The sequence below is a fragment of the Bombus affinis genome, chromosome 3, assembly GCF_024516045.1.
Source record: "Bombus affinis isolate iyBomAffi1 chromosome 3, iyBomAffi1.2, whole genome shotgun sequence".
In the NCBI taxonomy this organism is placed as follows: Eukaryota; Metazoa; Arthropoda; class Insecta; order Hymenoptera; family Apidae; genus Bombus; species Bombus affinis.
Genome location: NC_066346.1, coordinates 7706397 through 7727412, shown reverse-complemented (window position 1 = coordinate 7727412; position 21016 = coordinate 7706397). Strand labels below are relative to the sequence as shown.

Genomic DNA, 21016 nt, shown 5'->3' with positions numbered 1-21016 from the left:
AGTATAACAAAACTCATTGAAATCGCCGCGTCTACGCGTTTCGCTGTTAATTTTTTACATGCCTTTTTATCCGCTAATAATCTTTTCTATAGCCATTGTTGCGACGGCTGAAAATGAACTATTATCCCTCTTGTTGCGCTGCTCTCGTCACAGCCGTACATTCAAATGATTTAGTCGCAAGTCGTGACTACATTCTTGGTCTTTATTGTTCTTTCAAAAGCTACACAATACCTGTATTCATTATTCGTGCAATACGATGATTTGAAATGAATCATACTTTAATTAAAATCCAAAAAACGTTTCGTCTTATTCTTCCTTAATGCATGCTTTGTACTATTTCCCTGTGTACTGGCTTAAAAGATGAAATTATTTTAATTTATAAAGCAGCTCGTGAGCGGTACGATTGATATTGAGAAATTAAGGTCGAATATCGACAAAAATCTAGGAATTTTACGATCCGAGCATACAGATATGCCATGGAGATGGACTTATATTGACCGTGTGCGATCAAAGTACGATATTTTTAATCGATATTCATAGCGTTAACTGAAAGAACATTCACGTTTCGTGTTACGATGAATACTCATCGTTTCTGAGAGCCAGAGCACGAGCAAAACGGATTGAAGTTGAGCATCGCATTTCAACTTTGAAATTCCTACCAGTGCAGTGGTGAAGCATTACACAGTGACCGCTAACTTTTACTCAACGGATAGGGAAATACGTTATACCTACGTATTTGTATGCTATCTTTTCAAGAAAATTTCTACCATTTTAGAGAAGCTGTGAAATTGCGTTCCAGTTCGTTCTAAAGTAACTGAAATAAACAGTTCCATCGTTTAGAAGTAATTCAGATGTGAATATCATTTCCAAACTCCAAATCATGCCTATGTTTTATACGTATACGTACAATGATTTCTAAAGGAAAAATTATTATGACTAAGCACGTTCTTTCTTGATTTTCCATTTATAATATCGTCAAGATGAATCGACAATATCATTGTCAATACTTATTGTTATTACTTATTGCAAAAAAAAAAAGAAAATTATGTGCTACTATCAAGGTTTCAATAATCTTAAATTGTTTTCTCCTTATGAATTTTAGAAAGCGGAACGTTAAGTTTACGCGGCGCGTACTTCGCCTTCCTTTCGCGTTTGACACAAATGTTTATACGTGTCTCGCAGGGCAAAAGGACAAACAAAGCGATAGTTTCTCGAGGGTTACGAAAGGGTGCAGTGTGGCAAGGGAAATAACGCGCTCGAACGAATAAGCCACGATGGAAACTCGTGAACGGAAACTTTAATATTACTGCCACGATTTGAAGAAAGCAAGGGAAAAATTTATTGCCGCGTTTTCAAGACGCCAGTGAATTACAACTCTCCGTCAAAGAATAATGCTGTTAAAATTGTTTTCGCTGTATTGGCGTTAAGACGAATGAATTCGAATCGTGTTTTGTAGTTTAGATATCTCTTAAGTCCGACGAATTACTAGAACGTTGTAATCGTTTTATGTCTATAATTATAAAGTAACAGTGCAGGAAATTATTATCGATGAAATTACGATATATTAATAATCACACTCTCCGATTCATACGATTGATTTTTCATATATTAAAGCACTGCATACTTTTTACCGATTTAAACATAACAAGCTAGGAAAAAGAATATCACAATTGAACTTGACTTCGAACAAATTCAATAAATACCTTAGCTTAATTGAAAGATTGTATTTTATTAAACATTAAATATTATAGCATTATTTCTGAATAAATCAAAAAATTTTCAACTAAAAATAATACGTGATTAAATTTTTAAGCGAATCTAAAGAAATATAACTGTACAGCATCCTTTTCATCAGAGTTAATTTATACAATATATAAATTTTTAATTATTGCTTTCGAGAATAAAACAGATATACGCACGCATGTAATCTCGAAAATTAAAAAAATTTCTTGTATTTTATTTTTTATTAAAAAAAATTGTTAATATACCTTTTTGGAAATATTAAATGTTACCACGTGTTTTGCAAATTTTCATAATTTTATTCAAATGGTTATAAGAAAATAAATTTTTCTAAGAACGAAAGATCGCAAATGAGATTTTTCAAAGAAATAATGAACATTATGTCGATGCGCGTGTATATACGCACATAATAATACGTACTGTTCGATAGTACAAAATGTGGTTCCTATAAATTTTCTGTACGCTGAATACAACGCGAGGTATACCCTCAATACATTAATTGTCAACTTTTGAAACGATTCCAATAGGGCGGAGACTGAGACAGCAGGGACCGTATACGGACGATCTATTCAGAGTTAAGGGAGCCGCCGTCTATTTATGTGTCTAGCTTCCTCCCGAAAATCTTCATACGGTTGTTGGATAGGAAAGCGCAAACAAAGCGATAGCTTTCCATAGTATGCGGAGATACCGGAAAGGAACACTTGACGGGGGAAAATCTTGAGATACATCCATCCCCGAACGAAGTAGTCGCAAAGAGGAAAAAAGTCTTGCTGGCACAGCGGAAGTCGTGATCTACGCAGGAATGGAGAAACCTCCTTTTCGAGCGGGAGGCCGGAAAGAAAAGGAGTCTCCAGAAAGCTCCTCGTAGAAATTGTCTCCCGAGAATTTACAGTTGCTGCAGCAATTCTTTGGCTCCATTTTTTGCATATGTTCTGCCTGTCACCGACGCCAGTCCAGAAACTTATTTTCGAGCCTCAGCTACCCTACGTTTTCTCGCGCTCCTCGTAAATCATTGATCTTGTCAGTGTTACGTTCAAGGGAGCTGTCGAGATCGGCTAGCCGACTTTGCTTGTTCAAATACGTTTTTGAAAGAACGCGTGGGTTGCAAATGTCCCGTAAATCTAATCGATTATCGAAGGGATAACGAGCGCACACGCGTGTCGCTGACTTCGTTGCGACAGAGTGGCAAGAAATAATTTTTTTAGTCGCAAGTGACTGACTCTCTTTTATTATTTTAAACCACGAAGCAGAGAAAGACGTACGAATTAGCTTTATACTTTATCTTACGGATTTAATTCGATTCTTTACGCTACAAATGGGAGTTTGGAATGGAAATTCAGCAAAAAGTGAAATTATACGCGCAAGCATTTATTCTTTGACGACCCAGAGAATTATAGTCGTAGGGTGCGTCAGATCCCATACATCATGATGAAAATAATCTTCGCCAAATATAGCTAACATTTTTTATGTAGTTGTCAGTTTTCGCCAACCTTACGATTTTCCATCCCCCATTTTTAGTTTAGTTTGGAGAAATGTCTGAGAGTGATCTCCGCCGATATATAAAACATCCATATAGAGTAGGTACAAAAACCGATTTGTTTAAAACTCTATAAAACGTATTGAAAATTTTTCAATATCTATGTAAATATCAGCTAAAACAACAAATCTCCGGAGAATTTTTTTTTTTCATTCTATAAAGCGATAGGGATTTAAATCAATTTGCGTGTTATGGTATTATATCTTTTGGAAACAGATTTCTTTTATATTTTCTTGATAAGCTTAGCCTACTACTTTTTAGTAAATTTTTATTTGTATAAAATATCGATGTTATTCATATACGCGCTAGTTTTTTATTAATCGAAGGATTATTATTGAAATCTTGGATTCATTATAATATATATACATACAGATAGCAACACATACGGGTGAAAAGTAATACTCTCTATTATTAAATGCCTGAGAATTAAAATTAATTTATGTTACAAAATAAGTAGACGTGAAACAAAGTGTAATAGTAATGAGTGACTACAGAAATTGCTTACCTTAGAATTAACAATCAGACACATTTCTTTCAGCTTCTTCATGATACCACGACGCGTTCGTTCTTGATTAATGTGCTCTAAGATCCAATCGACGACATCTAAATGAATAAAACATGAAAATATACATAATTTAGGAATAGAATATACCACTGCGCGTTCAAAAGTTTGGGTTCACCCTTAACATTAAGGATTCATAAAAGTAAATAAAGTAAAAAGTGGTACAATTCGCTATTTCTTATCTTTACATATTTCATTCTTTTTGCTCAATTAACAGCTACGTATACCTCGATTATAGAACTTTCCACAATCCGGACTTATCTTCATATACTGTAAAAGCTTATCGATTTCGTTCAAAATTCAAGCTTATAGGATTTCCTAATTAGTATATAAGATTAAATATAAGGATAAAGAAGGAAAGATATTATGTCAGGAATGGCATCGTTAAGGCAATTCAAATAAATATAAACTAATAATTATGATACTTGATTATCGTTGCGTGTACTAATTTTAAATATATAGAGGTTCCAATATCCATTTCCTAACTTTTCATTACAAAGTCAAAGTTCACCCTCCACCTTTTTTACTAAGTAAGCGATCCAAAATTTTTTATGGTTTTCTAATATCTAATATCTATCTAATACCTTCTTAAAGAATATGTACGATAGAACGATAAAATATATGTTAGATGACTTGATAAAAATCAATTTCCGGACGCAATTAATTAAATTTGATTTTCCGTTTTTTCCGACCACGTTTTAATAGTGCATGGGGATTTCAATAAACGTTCCAGGACTATGAATATCGGTGCTATTTATATCCAATCAATATTATCCTGAATTGATTTGTAGGAAGGGAAGGATAACTGGATCATCGCAGGGGTACGTGATTAGGTTAACTGATAAATGAAGACGTTGTTATCAGTAATTCGATATTATCGACAATTCTCTCTAGCATCTACCAATTTCGGTATCAAGGATCACTCGTGTTAAAGTAATCCTTGCTGAAACAACATAGGCAGTCTTTTAAGTAATTTCAATACTAAATGAAGGGATATATAGAACATATATCGTTATTATATCGTCTTATCTATAATAACAAGTTAAAACATTCTACAAATCTGTATTGTAATATATTATTTAATTAATAAGTTTTGTCGAGATAGTGATCCATACTTTAAATACACTATAAATGCAAGAACATTTGCGGTCTAACAACGTAACCTGTACACGTATTTCTAAATCATACACTCTTACCTACTTGGTCGGTTTTTCCCTATTAATTACTCACTGATTGACTTCTTTAAAGACAGTGAATTTAGCCAGTGCAAGATATGAAAGAATGTACGGATACATATATTCATTAGAATTCCCTTCATTAAGTATTCCATTTAGAATGTCCAATAAACATTCTTTGAAGTACATACATTATGTATTAATGCTTCCTGAAAGCAGAGAGATCTTTCCCCTGATAGAATATTTTATTCAATCGCTAGCAAACTAGAACGGGATATAGCTAATCGTCTGCCCTGGCAAATTCAAAAATATCCGGCAAAGTAGTGCGTTAAAAAAGACTCGTAAATCATAGGATTTAGCGAAAGGTAGGACGAGCAATGTACCTTGGGGATACTTGTTAGTCTGATGTTCCATAAAGAGAGTGCGTAACTCGTCCTCCTGGGTTTCGGTCCAGAGGCTGCGCGGAACTTTCTTGTTATCCGTTTCCGCGTTGTAACCCTCGACGACCTCGGTCGCGTCACGAGTGGTCTTCCAGAAGAGCAGCTCCATATACGCTTTCCGGTTCTTTTGCGCGACTTCGATGAAACGTCGGATTATGAAGACTGCGAACTTTTGGAGTTCCTGCAAAGAGGACTCAGCTTTCGTGACTCGAGACAAGCATACTTCCGGTGGCTATTAGATACCATGGCAGACATGTAAATTTGACGATGAAATTCTTTAAGTTAAGAGAAAAATTGCATTCGTGCTACGAATTCAATAGAAAATTATAGAAACTTTGTTGAATAGTTTGGAAATTTCAATCACGATTTGGACTGTATTGTTATCTTAATATAAAAAGTTTGGGAGGGGCGGGACCAAGTGCTTTAGTTTATACTAAATACTATGTGTTTTTGTACGTATATGCATTTAATACTTGAACATTTCATTGAGCTAATTTTTGTTGAAAATCTGACCAAATAAGTTTCATACGACTAGCTATTGTTTATGAATTTTATAAAACATTCTTTTACTTTTCATATAGAACCGTATTTGATGGTCACCAGTTTATTTGGTTGTTGATTGTTACAAGTAATTATTGGTATAATGAAAGAAGGAATGTAAGTTGACATATTGATGCAGTTACAAAGATATAATAATTAAAAATGAAAGATAGTATATTTTGAGAGTAGGAAGAGTAATGACAGTTATACAAAATTTTTATTGGGAAACAGAATGTTTCCTGTTTTCTTTTGCTAAATACGCCCACAATCTTAAACTTAAATATTTTTGTTGCAGTGATAATATTTAATTTTCCATATGTACATAATCTTGTACCATTTAAATATATAACTTGTACGATTATTTCATCTATAACATCTGATGCTCAAGCCACTAATTCCGCAATTCATTATTCAGTAAAGTAGTATATGAAGAAACTTAAAGAAAAGGTTAGCAAAAAAATCAAAAAGTTTGAAGCTAACAATATTCAGTCGAAATGCAGGTTATAGAATGTGACAAGTTACATTATGTTTTCAAAGAATGAAATTTGGAGCTAAGAAAAATAAATATGAATATAAATAATTACCTTGTGGCCGCAATACTTAGACTCAAGAATTCTCTGGAAAACACGGAACATTGACGCTTGGAATAGGAGCCCTGGCATTTTGCAGTCCCAGGCTATTCGATGAAGCATCTTGGTAATATAATGATTCACTTCGTTTGTATTTTTGTCAAATTGCTGCAGCAGAACCAACATTGCTCTCACGATTTTTACATTGGCAAATCTTAAACAAAATATAACGTGTAAAAATCGAAACTAAAATTTTTAGTATATGCTACAAAATCAAATTTAAGGCATCGAGAGGAAAAGTGGATTAATTGTAAGTCATATTCTTTTCCAAATATCAGTTTATGGCATTAATTTACCCCAATGTACTATATTACACATAAAAATCTGGAGGCATTCATATCTTCCAAGTCAAACCAAGATAATATAATGAAATCAGTTATTAGATTGAATATATTGTACATTTTCATATATATTTTGGACGATAAATCGAATAATATGTAAAATTAAATAACATGTAATATACAAAAATTTAAAGTAATATCAGAAAAGAACTGATGAATTGCCCAATTTGTCGGATATTTGAGTTTGTCCATTTTTCATAGTCAATGTCTCATTTATTAATTGTCTTACCTGTGGATGAAGTCAGGAAATTTGAAATCAGTTTCTACAACTGAAGAATGTGTTTGCGATGCGTTCTCTTCATCTTCCTCTGTAATAATATATTTGATACAATAGTTCGTATTTACAAATACCGCAAGCAATTTCGTTATAAAAAGGTGGTAAACAATATCTTCTTTGTTATCTATCTAAAAAGATATATTACCTGATTCGTCATTGGGGCTATCAACGTTTCCCTCCTCGTGTGTTTTGCTTTGTGTAACAGGATTTTCTTCGACCACTGAAAATCAGAAAATAAAATAAATTTATTCTCTACATTGCTCTACAGACAATATTGAAAGTAGGAAAACAGAATAAATCAATTTTTCTAGATTTTCCATTTTGATTATTACAGAGAAGTATTTTAATGTGACATAATTAAAAAGATCAAGGATATAAGCCTTTTAAATACATGTATGTACGTATATGATAAATCTAGGACATTTTCCAGAAAATAGTAAGAATGCCTGATGGCAATTAATATTTTTTAAATCTTCAAGATGGTAACAAAGATACATATACATATTCAACTATAAATATATATACAAATTAGGTAAAATGGTAGTTTCGTAATAGTTAAATCGTTTTCATGTAAAAAATGTGATTATTAACACCGATTATTTTACTATGGTTTCATAACATAGAAATTGGCATTTCCAAAATATTTTATTACATTTAGAAAAGGAGTTCGAGGAAATTTCAAAATGAAACCAGAGAACGAGAAGTTACTGGAACGTTCCAAAGTAACTGCAGAAGTACATTCTGTCATTCCTAGCTTGTCGTAAAAACATGCCAACGACACGTGCAAAATTTCACTAGTTCTTCGTCGAGCGAACACGAAAATTCCCGCAAACAATTGCATGCTTCCCTGGAATACAGACCGACTAGGACGCGACCGGGACGCTGGCACTCTATTCAATTCGACTGTAGAAGAATCAATGGATGTCGGTGGCTAGTGCTTTTTCGAAGGCCATCCGAGGTCCGTACAAATCGTACGTCGTGACTCGGTCTCCGGAAGTGGGGATCCCTGGATCGTTCGCTAAAATCTATCGCTCAAAAAATCGAGCCACGCGAAAGGAATAAAAAGATAGGAGCGGTCACGGTTGGATTAATTTACGCGAAAAATTCTGAAAACGGCGTCTAGAGCGCAGGAAAACGAAACAGCCAGAGTATTCACACGCGTAAGTCGGAACGTGGAATCCGATCGAATCGGATCGAATCGGATCCCGTAGGTTTTGGGTTACCTTGTCTTTTTTTTTCCTTTACGTTGCGGACAACCAGACCAGCGAATTAAGCGGCCGTGGAAAGACGATTACATTTTCGACGAGTCTGTCGAGGTGAGGGCGAGGCAAACCGAGCCAGCCGAGGCTCCGGTGGCCAGGGAAAAATTGCACTCGGCGAAACCGACGATTGGATCGGCACAAAGCTTCGTTACGGGGCAAATTTTCTAAGGCTTCGCGACCGTATCCTTTTTCCTCGCTTTCTGAAAGTCACGTTAGGACAGCCAACATTTCGCTCAGCTCTTCCAATGTCACTGTTAACCCCTCGAATTGCGAATAAGGCTTGACTACCACTAATTTTTAAATTCTTTTTCTATTTTTGTGCGTCATTTCTTTCAGTTGATTGAAGTATTGCCGCTTCGAAGATGGATATATATTTTTCATCATAAAAGAGGAGCAATGGGCAAATATTACAGGCACATAGATTTGCAAGATACTATAAATAAACTGCAGATATTTACGCAAATGCATATTTTTACGGACATGACTAAAGAACAGAGCGAAGGCAAGATTTATTTCGTCTACTGGTTGTTACGATGAACATTTCACTATACTACAGTACTAAAATATTATGAATATTATACTATATCTATCTACATTTTTGCGTCTTGCTTTAAATTTCTCATAAATGTAAAAAAAAAGGTCATAAATAACCTTTTGTATATCCATGTGAATATTTGTTTTTATAGAAGATTATCAGCAAAGTGGTATGAAAATATTTTTTTTATTTTTAGAACTTTGTTTATTTTTAAATACGCCGAGAGGAAGTTTTTAACTATTGAATAGTTTCAACAATTTTTTCGAGACCATAGGCAAGATATATATATATACATATTCTTTTTTGCATACGTTTTTCGTATTTATTTTGTAAACTCTCACATTATCTGAACGAAATCTAAAAATTTGCCAAGAGTGAGATGCTACGCAAACATTGTACACGATACGAATATATTAGACCTAAATGGTCTTTAAAAGTAACCGTGAGAAGTATTTTAAATCATCGTGTAAAGTTTTAAACGTGTTGTGTTTCTCTAGCCAAAGAAAACTTTTCCCGCCAGCCGAAGAATTCACTTTGCCCAAGTGACGTCGACGACTATGCTATTTTAACCAGAAGTTTTAATTGTTCCCTTCCGCGGTCTTCTGAACTCGGTACACCGGTTCCGGATAAAACAAAAAGGTGAAAGAAGCGGCGACGTTTTTGTCTTAAATTAAAAAATGTTTCCTCGGTTTGAAGAACTAAAAAAGTCTCGTTTACGGTGGCAGTGATTCATCAAGAAGGCAGCCACAACAATACACAACGAAGATAAACGTGCTTTTTGTTTATATTATACGTATATTGTGCATACAGCGATTTGCAAAAGTATTTGAATATTTACCGTAGGAAAATGTTATGAATATATTATAACTGTTATACGAAACATTTTGAAACTTTATCAACTCGAAACGAGACACGACTATCGTGGCTATATTAATAAAGTTTGAAACCAATCGAAAAATATATAAATAAGTATTTACTAACAAAAATTTGTATACAATATGAATAATGATCTTAAACATATGATTAATGCTGAAGATGATCTCACTAATAACAAATATTGTGGCTGAATGATTATTTAAATATTTCTGACATCCCTATGAGGTATGCTTGTAATAAATATCTTATAATTTATAAATATATATGTTTTCAAGATCGGTCAAAGTTTTTATCAAAATCATGAGTTAGTCGTGTTTTATTATAAGAATAGCGTAATCCGAAAATGTTTTGTTTGTAACATAATACGTCCATCTGCGTCATATAATCGTAAAGAAAATCGTTGGTTAGTGTCCAAATACTTTCGTGATCTATTGTATAGATATTGCATCGATCTTCTTGTGCAGATCTATGAATAGTGAAACTATATAATATGAATTTTAAGTAAAAATTAAATTTATACTCATACAATGAGTTCCAATCACATTAGATGTATTTAACCTGAAATTTTGTCAATATACCAGTTATTATTTAATCCGATTTAAATCAAATACGTGTAATGGTTTCGTAAAATGTTAATGCTTCAAAATATGCATATTTGATGGATATGAAAATATTTCAAAATAGGAATTAAATTGGAAACATATATTTAGATACATGTTTAAATTTTAATATAACATAAAATTCGCGCAAATTAATATATATGAAACAAAACAACCTACGTATCCTTAATGTGCATTATATTAAAGTAACAATAATATTTTGCGTGAGAATTAAACACCGATTTGACGAATCAATAACGAGATATCATCCGATGAAAAATTCCTATACTCCGATGGCGCGATAATGATGTCGTCATTAAAACTTTTACATCTCATAAACGCACGTCAGAAGATATTAATATTAATCTGGATTTACTCGTGAAACGAAAGAATTAACGTGAATCTCTTCTACGGATAAATCCAAAACTGTATCTTGATTCGTATGTCATTTCGTCATCGGTTCATCGATTTAAATCATAAATCCGATCATCGGAGGAAACAAATTGCACCAGGAAAATTATGAATTTCTGAAAAATTGATCACGTTTCAGCGCTGATGCTTTATTCATTCCCTACAATCGAATAAAGCATTAATCTCGTTTGTTTGGCCACTTGCGCGTGATGAATTTAATAATGTCCCGTCTCTTTCGTATTCTGCTTCGCAGAGATAGTCGGTTCGCAAATTAACGATGTGAGGCGACACGTTGAAAAATGTAGAGATATCTTGAACAATGAAACATTCTAGGTAGGAAATTTTAACTATGGAGGGCCACATAGATGATTCAATATCTTTTAGGATTTTTTTTATATTGTTAAAAATATGTGGCGATCACCGTATACAATGTTAATTTTTTAGCGACATTCAAAATATTGATTACACAAGGAAGACAGTCTTAGTGTTCATTATACTTATATGTAATTTTGCATACGATTGTAAACAAAAGGAGTACGAGTAACGATGATATAATGGTAATAATGGCATCAGAAGCGAGATCGGAGTAAGATCCATTTTTGGAATCAGGGCATGTTTGATGCAAATAATCGGCGGAAGGACAGTTGCCATAGATATAGATTAATTTGTGATAAATTGCATAACTGAATTCAAATGCTGCTGTCGACAATACACAATATTGTAAGTACTTCGTGTAAGCAGCATACAAGAACGCGAGAAGCGAGAATGAGATATGTAGAACATGTGAGTGTACAGAATACGATAAATTCACTAAATGTAAATAAAAGGTGTACAAGTGACGGCGATAGCAGAAATCCTAACAATGTATTAATAGAAACAGAATCGATTATTTGGTATTTCGATATCACATTAACGGATTTATAGGGAAAAGTTTGTCGGCCAAGAATTAATACACCTATATCAGAGACGAATATAAAGAATTGGTATTACGTTTGTTGAAATTAAAGGAAATCGATAAAAAATTTGTAATGTATGTAGTATAAATTCTGTTTCTCATAGATATTAATCCTATATTTTATAAGAACGTGCAGCAGTTTAAAACCGAACAAAATATCGCCAATCTGTTTCTACGTTTCATCGAATAAAAAACCAATCCAATATCAATAAAACGTTCATGAGCTTATATGTGAATTAATCTGATATTTTTCCTACTTTTTTTATTTCTTGAATATAGCGAAATCGTTTTGTGGGAAAAAAACCTGGCACATTCTGTACATTATACCATGTATTACGATGTACTACAGCGAAATAAGTGACGGTATTTCAATAATATGTGACAAGGAATATCAAATTCACATGCCAACTAACGTGTTAGGCATAATTTCGATAAGAGCTACCATTGTGTGTAAGTGTCATCCAGTGAAGTCGACTCGAAGAGTCAAAGCGTTGAAACATTTATCGCCTCGATTCATAGTTGCCGAACGTATTCATCAGCCACGAAATCGGATTAAAGTTTTATTGTAGCGGAGACGTTATGCCAGTTATTCGTTTCTGATTGCGAATTGCTTCGTATTTTAATCGTATTCATATACGATTTTCATTCTTCTTGTATTGTTCTAAAAACAAGTTATAAAAATTTGACTTTTAAAAAATATATAAAATTATCTATGCGCAAATTTTTATAATTCTTACAGATATTTAGAATTATGTAGAAAATATTATTTATTTAAATTATTGAATTCATTTTGTTACCCTCGTAATCAACTTGTTGATTAAATTAAATTTCAGGAAATATACATGCATCTTAAAATACAGATGTTGTTGTATCTGTGTAACGTAACCGTTAATTAAAATTTATTGGTATACATTCAGTGAATTCGTCTCGGATTCTGTTACGTTAAATCTAATCCTGATCTAATCCTAAAGTATAACCTTGTTAGATACAAGGGAGTTGTAATGTAATTCATAGATATACTAGAATTGTAAGGGTTCCGAACGTTATCTAGGGATTGCATATCTATACAAGAGTTCCGAAACTGAACACGTTCGACAATGTTCTATCAAAGCTCTTTGAGATATTAGGAACAATATATATATATACATATAGCGATATATATGTGTATGTCTACATATATATCGTAGTTTGATCCATTTCTCGCTTCGAATACCCATTATATTAATTCATGTATATTTTACATAGATTACTAAAGATATTCTTTTTATTTCCTTTCCCCGTTAATGTGTTTCATGAAAATAATTTTCATTTTATGAAATAAAGGACAAAAACTATACTTAGCTGTAACTAATGAACTCTAACAGTTTTTCAGCTAAATATTATACATATATTACATTTTCTCTCTCCCTCTCTCTCTCTCTCTCTCTCTCTCTCTCTCTTTTTGTGATAAATCAGGTTGAAAGATTATAAGAAATAGGTACATTGTTTTTTATTTTTTACATTTTTTGCGGTTGTCTCTTTTTTCTATTATTGGCTAGTATACTTGTTATGCCTTTCTTAGATAGTAGGCTGTTTGAAAAGGTGTCTGTACATGAAAATGATTGGTAAGTGACTATCTTTGGCAATATTTATGTTTTTCACTCTAGTTATTCGTCTAACTTTATTTTCTGATCGAATTAATCGATTACAATAAAATAAAATTTTAAAAATTATAAATTACGCTATAATATATAATATATCACATCCTATAATATATATGATTTATGATATATAGATATTATAATATATAATATGTTCCTATAAACTTTATATTATAGGGTAAGGAAGCACGTAGTAGAACGTAGTAGCATCACGTTACCAAAGCCCGGCACATCTGATAGATCAACCACTTATGTATGTACGTACATGTATGTAGTAGATTCTCTCGGATCAACGATTACCAACGGTGCATGGCCAAAGTCTGCTGATAACTCAGGTTATGTCTCGTTACAGGCTTATCGATCGACTCTACAATTCTATGGCGACGTATAATGGTGCACCTGCGTGTACACAGGTGTGTGTATGTGTGGGTATGCGTATACAGGTGTCTCAACTATACCAAGGCGATTTACAAGCGATTATAATGTTGCTCTTAACACGTCCATGACAACAGAATTTCGACATATCATTGCTTTATGAACAAACTCATAGCTGGTTTCCTTTTGTTTCATGAAATCATATGTATTTAATAATAACGATTCGAACTATATTATAATTATTGTGTGAAAACGCATATTTTTCTTTTTTTTTTAATTAAACAGTAACATTTTTAGCGTATTCTCTCCATTACAAGAATGAGAACGGTTTAATGAATATAAGTTGCACGATATTTCATTTTCGCGCTACAAAGGAACTCTTTGCTATGAATTTCTTAGAAATTTCCAGCCAGACTGTTGCAAAGTGTTTCTTTAGCAGACTACAAATTGAAGCGCGTTTACAGAGAAATACCGTTATACGGATATCGATTGGATTATATGTGTAAACACAAATTTTATTCGCGTTAATTTCACCGAATTAATCGTTACAGGTCTCGCAATCTATGTAAGTAATACGCAGTAAAAAGGGCTTTGTCAGGAGGACGAGAACAAAATGAATTATAAGACAGAAGGAAAAATAAATATTCTAAATTGAACTGAGTAAGATCAATAAAATACATATATACATATATATACTAAAGATTTCTTATTAATTTTAGGAACACAGAAAATACGCGTCGATAATAACTGAGAGGAGAATATATCTATAGAACCGACGGTAATTTACCAAAGTACCCACACCATACATCTTTGGAACAAACATAAGAACCAATTCAATTATTAAACTTGAATCTGTAACTGTGCATTGTGTTCAGAACTGATCCAATTAGTCAGATTTATTTGGTTACTGTAAGTAGTAAATAGCGCGAACCTATTCTATAATCAATTCCAAATATTCTGATAAATTCCGTAGTGAAATACTGTAATGCACGACTATTTTGAAACTACACACTATAAATTTCCTCTGCGCTGCAGTATATTTAAAATGATAGTATGAAACATCGTAATGGTACGACAGTTAAAATTGAACGTTTCAATGAATAATAAAAGTGATGTTACTGGGAATGTAAATGCTTAAAACGTAACAGTCACACAACTTCGTAATAAATGTTCCATAATGCATACAGCAGTCGAGAAAGTAAACTAATTTATCGAACGTGCGACAGTAGTTACATAATGTAGTACAATCTATAATTTTCCAAAGATTTATTGTTCAAATTAAATGGACTGAGCCCGCCGGTGATTAATGGTAACGATTATAACAGCAATTATTCAATTTTTAATTTATTTTAATACGTTGGACAGGAGTGTAATTGTTATTGATGTATACGTGGAAATGAATGGAATACGTTGCGAAGTTTTATTCGAAATACATGTATAGTACATTTTAGAGGAAAACAATATGATAATAACAATGCGATTTGCATGATATACGCACAGATGTATACTGATTTAAATATAAATTTAATTGTAAATTTGAGAGCTCTATTGATACAAATATTTAGAAAAAATTTTATACAAATATTTATATCATATTTAAATAATATCGTATATAAAAATTACTAAATCATTAAAAGGAGTAATTATTATCATTCATTATTCAATTTTAACTATTATCTCAATAGCTGCCGTAAGGAAATGTTAGATATTCTTAAATTTAATTTCAAATGAACATTTGAACATTTTAAGTGCATTTTATTTTATAAACATAAATAAAAGTTCAATACATGTTTTTCGAATTTCAGATCAATCTTTAATTGCTGTATTACGTTATTTTTATAGAATATATACCTTTCGATCCTCAAATTGTTCTTTTTTTATAGTACATTTTTGCAATGAATATATTAAGAATTTTTAAAATGATCATGCTAATATTAATATATAAATTGTTTAGTTACCTTATATTGTAAGACTAGCAATATATGTAGATAGTTCGAAACTTTACAATGACTGTGTGTAGTCGTTTATTATGTTTCTAAGAACCATGGTGTACAATCCTCTGAATTAATTTGCGATGTTTCTGCTACCATTCTTGTCGTAATTACCTCAATAACAATGTATAGTAGTTTAGTAGTAGAAGTTTTGCCACTCACGTTTGAGCTGAGTGATATTAGCCTTATTATCTTACTGTAGGCAAATTGATATTGGCGTGTACTATTGCCGACAGTTGAGACAACTCTAGAATAAGATAGTAAAACAACCGATTTATTAATCTTTACGCAAGGTGTTTTATTTTAATCAATTTACTTTATTTAGTTAATTTAAGTGCGAATATCGCTGAAAAATTATAATGGTTTACACAATTTTTCTGAAAAACACATAGATATACAATATGTGTCCCATAGCTTGTACACTTGATTGTAAAATAAGAAACAGTGTACATACAATTTTGTTTTTACGCGATAGATAGATTTCTGAAAAAATTGTGGAAAAACAGATCGTATAAAGAATATAGAGTGTGCATGAAAAAATAGACAGTTCCACACATCAAAATCCAGTACAAACAATAAATTATTATCGAACAAAGTCTATCAAAATTTCTATCAAAATATTTGGTTAAATCTTCATTTAATTTCTATAATTTTGAACATATGTTGTTGCATATATAAAGATATTGTTGTTATAGAAATATATAAAGATGTTGTTATAAAGATATTGTATCTACCTATATATTGAAAATTTAAACAACAAAACAAATAATGAAAGTTTTTTCGATTCCTTTTATTAAACGCTTCTAACTTCAAACACGAAATGAACGATCAAAACTACTGTATGTATTGGAGCAAAATTGGGCAGAATTGGACTGAATTTTCTTAAAAAATTTTATTCAATATTTTGGAATAATTTTGTCGATCGTACTATGATTCAATACTCAAATTTCACTAAGAAGAATTGCCCAATTCGACGATTGCATTATTAGACCCATAGGAACACATAGAATGGAAGAGCGCCCGCATCGCAAGTTCGACAATCGTTTATCATTTATCCTATATCACCTGTCGTCAACCTTGTATAGACGTATGCATCATAACATCCGTTTGTCCAATGTTCGTGTAATTGCAGCTTAACACGTTTACCATTGAGTGGATCTGATATGCTACCGTTTATGACAGTGCAAATGAATTACGAGTTACGAATTACTTACAGTATACGTTATTATATATATTTAATATAGCATTAAACATTAGCAATATTAACGTCGTTTGTCAGCTCGGAAGAATCTGCTTAATCTAAATTATAATTCAGAAGTTAAATACTCGGAAATGGAAATGAAGAATTTATCAATTAATAAAAATAATTCCATATGGTTTGACAATTACAACTGTTAGTTTCAATTTTTAGATTCTAAAAATTACCGATGTAACATTCTATTATGCATAGGTAGCTATGATGATTACGAAGAATAAAATTATTGCAGTTAGATTTATTTGTAAAAATAAATCTTATCAAAAATAAGCAAACCTTCAGGATATTTTTGAACGATAGTGCGTGCTAATAAAAAACCAAACTTTACATATACAAAATCCGTCTCTATGTAGATTTGTATGTACGAAACCTACATCTGTAGATATTCATATGTACTGTGAAACCTGTATAAAACTTATACTGTATTACAATCCTAAATCACCATACATATGTACATCTGGTACATAACATATCCCCTTTACAGGGTATTCTCATCGAAGAAATTTCCAAAATTTTATGATTTCTAATTTATATACATGTATTATGCGTTCGAATTAACATCATCAAAATAAATTGATACACATATCATAAAAGTACAGGACGACTCAAATCCGAGATACAAGCACCGAACACATCAGACTGATAAAACTGTATATCATCGTCTACTTGCAACTAAGAAGACTTTTAATTTCTTAATCTTTTCCTTCGATCTCACGGATTCGATCGTTTCCCCTTAAACACATCGAATTGCACCTACTAATTGTAGCATAGTCTATGTATGGATAATATTCTACGTTCCACGACAACAAATTATAATTAAGGTACTCGAGTGTTCTGCGCGATACTTGATACCGATCTCTTGTTACGTTCGCGATCTTGATTCCCGAAACATTAAATTAGGCGGTATCGCGAGCGTGAACACGAGGGTGGCGCATTATACGATTGCGTTACTCGGGTAATAAGTGTTGCCTAGCGTACATGGTGGCTAAGTAAATAGGCTGGAGCTCGGCCTATCAGAAGTTCCCCCGCTTGAAAATAAGAGACACTGGGATGGGGCAGAAATAGATAGATAGGGGGTTGTGCTGGTAAAGGGGCTGAAGAGGGGCAGAGGCGAAGGGATGAAGGTAACTCGGTTTATTGTAGCCGAGACGGAAACTCTGGCGCAGCGCTCCGGTGTAATTTGTGAGAAGATAATAACCGTCGACCATGGACGCAGGTATTGAGGCTGTTCTCTTTTTTATTCACACTATGTATTGCATTTAAAAAAGGCAATCTCCGAAATAATTTGCGCGGTATCGGATGGTCGGTTTTCGTCGCGCGGCCACGCGCGACGAACACGTTTCCCGGAAATAATGCGGAAGAGTAAGTGGCGGAAGCGGACAGAAACCAGAGAGAGCTAACCGCGTTGCTGTGAGCGAATCGGTTTACAACTAACTGTTAGTTATTTAATCGTTGTTAACTCTGATATCGCTCTTTATTCGGTATATGTTACAGATATCTATTAGTTTCCTACGTGACGATAGACGATAGATATACAAAATTTTTACTTCGACTTTTACTTTTACTCGGTAATAATGACGCGTGAAAGTTGGATTATTTTATTTCTATTAACTGCTATTACCTAAAATACAGGCTAAGTTTCTTCTATGAAATATTAACATTAGAGTTTTAAAACTAGTTTCCGTATAGATAATGTGATCAGATGTTATCATTTATAAACATAATGTAACATGTATTTATATATTGATCAGTATTTTCCTACAGTAGGCATAGATATTTTACATTTCATTAATCTTAAACTAATCTTAACTAGTCTTAAATTAATAATTCTGTTTTATTTCCATCGGTCGTAATTATAAGTATTTGCTGTCCGATATATTACTACGTGTAACAGAAGCTGCCTACATATTTGTAGCATAAAAAGACAGACATAAAATAGAATCAAATAAACGGAGGAATTTCGAACGAAGGAAATGTTGCCCATTTCCTTCGAGGAACCACGAAACGTGTTCCCATCTTTCGTTGAGAAGAACTTATCCTCATTATTATAACGGTAACGTGGTTTTTAGCAAGCTACAGTTAACCAGCTTATTAACGTAATTAACGCACAGAGAATCCTCGAAAGGGGAAACTTCCGGTGTCGTCGCATGAAGAAAAGAGGTTTCGTCCCCTCGCAATTTGATACGCGCCACAAAGAGACCAGCAAGATGACGTTCTGTACTTCTATGGGACGTCCTTAGAGCGCTTTTTAGAATGTGAGCACAGGCTGCTCTTTGTCCGTGTATCGTAGCGCGAGGGTTAAAGTTAAAAAAGCTTTGATGTTCGCCCTCTGCCAGCCTTTGAATGTAAACGGCGAGCCGAAGTTTTTTCGTGTTACATTCTGCGGACCAATATACTTTTAAAAAATGCTTTAATTTTGGCCGTTTATAAAATTTTTTATTTACACGCTTTGCACACTCGTTGAAAGCTTTCAATAACCTTTTATAAACGACGATTCAATGATGCACTGAAGCTATTGTATTTTACCAAGCAATGTAGGAAGGGATGTCTGGATTGTTTAGATCTTCGATAAATTAATGAAGAATTAATTGTTCAGTAAAGTGGAATAAATTTAATCATATCGTGCTAATTGGAAACAAGGTTTCTGATATAAAATGACGTGTAGATGTAAGAGTAAGTGAACGGAAAAGGATGTACATGTGTGTGTAGATACCATGATACAGAAGCAAGATTGAATCAAATTTACGTGAAATTGATTTGAAATCTAAACGGAAACATATATTGAGCCATATTTCTTACTTTTTACAAAAAATCAATTTTAAAATTAAATATGTCGCAGACATATTTCGTTTTATTTATTGTAAGATCAAATACGCGTTTTTATTTCAATTTTTAACATGAACTACCATAGATTTATTAGGTATTTAAAAAAATATGTTTTTGAACTTAATAGACTTTTCTTTATATTTTTCCTTTTATCTAAAAATTGAAAAATTTATAAATTTTTTTTTTTTTTTGGTATTGCAATAGCCTTTTCATCGAGAAAAATTCTAAATGTCGAGATTACAGCAAAAAATGATTGCTCTGATTTTATTATATTTTCGATGCTTTGGCCATTGGTTGCTGAGTGAGTGAAGATTCGAACATATTTCAATATTTCAACAATTTACGACCTTTCATGCGCTATTTACCTTTTTCTTAGCCCGAGAATTCTTTACAGATAATCGATAACCGATGTATTATTACCGTTTGATCGGATTGAACTGATACCTAACTAATCTACACAATTCACGTTCCGTTGTAATTTACGAACTAAGAATGAAAAAAGACTCGAGAAGGATTGGTGAATTATTAACTCGACAGTGCATTTCTCAGTATTCAATCCGCCTCATTGAGAAGCTCTCGTGTCTCGTTTTCAATTTTAAACGAAATACACTTTTAGCAAATCATATCTAATTTATCAAAATATATATTTTCTTGCAGCTTTTCATATATTCGTAAGTCGTTATGAACCATGCTTTAATAACGAATATCTTTATTCCTATTTTGTGAGTTATTTACGTTTAAATTACTAAAATTATGTCACTAAATAATGTATTCTATATTGTAATTTTCACTTCGTTAATTTGTGTTTATTAATTTATACGTACGTAAGGTGATGTCAAGGATTAAAATTTATAATTCGAAATACCTATTATCCGTACTATTTCCTAAAACATATTCATTCGTTATACATATGTCGTTTTATAACGTGTAACATTTATTGGTTCAGAAACAGGTATTTCTTAAAAAAGTCGTAAACTCGTCAAATATAGACACGAAATAAATATAAAGCACTCCTTGATAAATCTAGTTTTATAAAAACATAAATATGTG

At 32.5% G+C, this 21016-nt stretch overlaps 1 protein-coding gene across 2 annotated transcripts in view; it reads right to left on the bottom strand.

Moving 5' to 3' along the window:
* LOC126914142 (protein timeless homolog) overlaps positions 1–21016 on the bottom strand; it is a 249824-nt gene that overhangs the window by 14016 nt on the left and 214792 nt on the right. For both annotated transcript variants that reach the window (XM_050717653.1, XM_050717654.1), the window contains 5 exons: positions 7387–7461; positions 7194–7272; positions 6579–6777; positions 5398–5635; positions 3783–3880 (listed from right to left, as the gene is read on the bottom strand). In XM_050717653.1, the coding sequence (XP_050573610.1) occupies positions 3783–3880; positions 5398–5635; positions 6579–6777; positions 7194–7272; positions 7387–7461 (689 nt within the window). The remainder of the gene's footprint in view (positions 1–3782; positions 3881–5397; positions 5636–6578; positions 6778–7193; positions 7273–7386; positions 7462–21016) is intronic.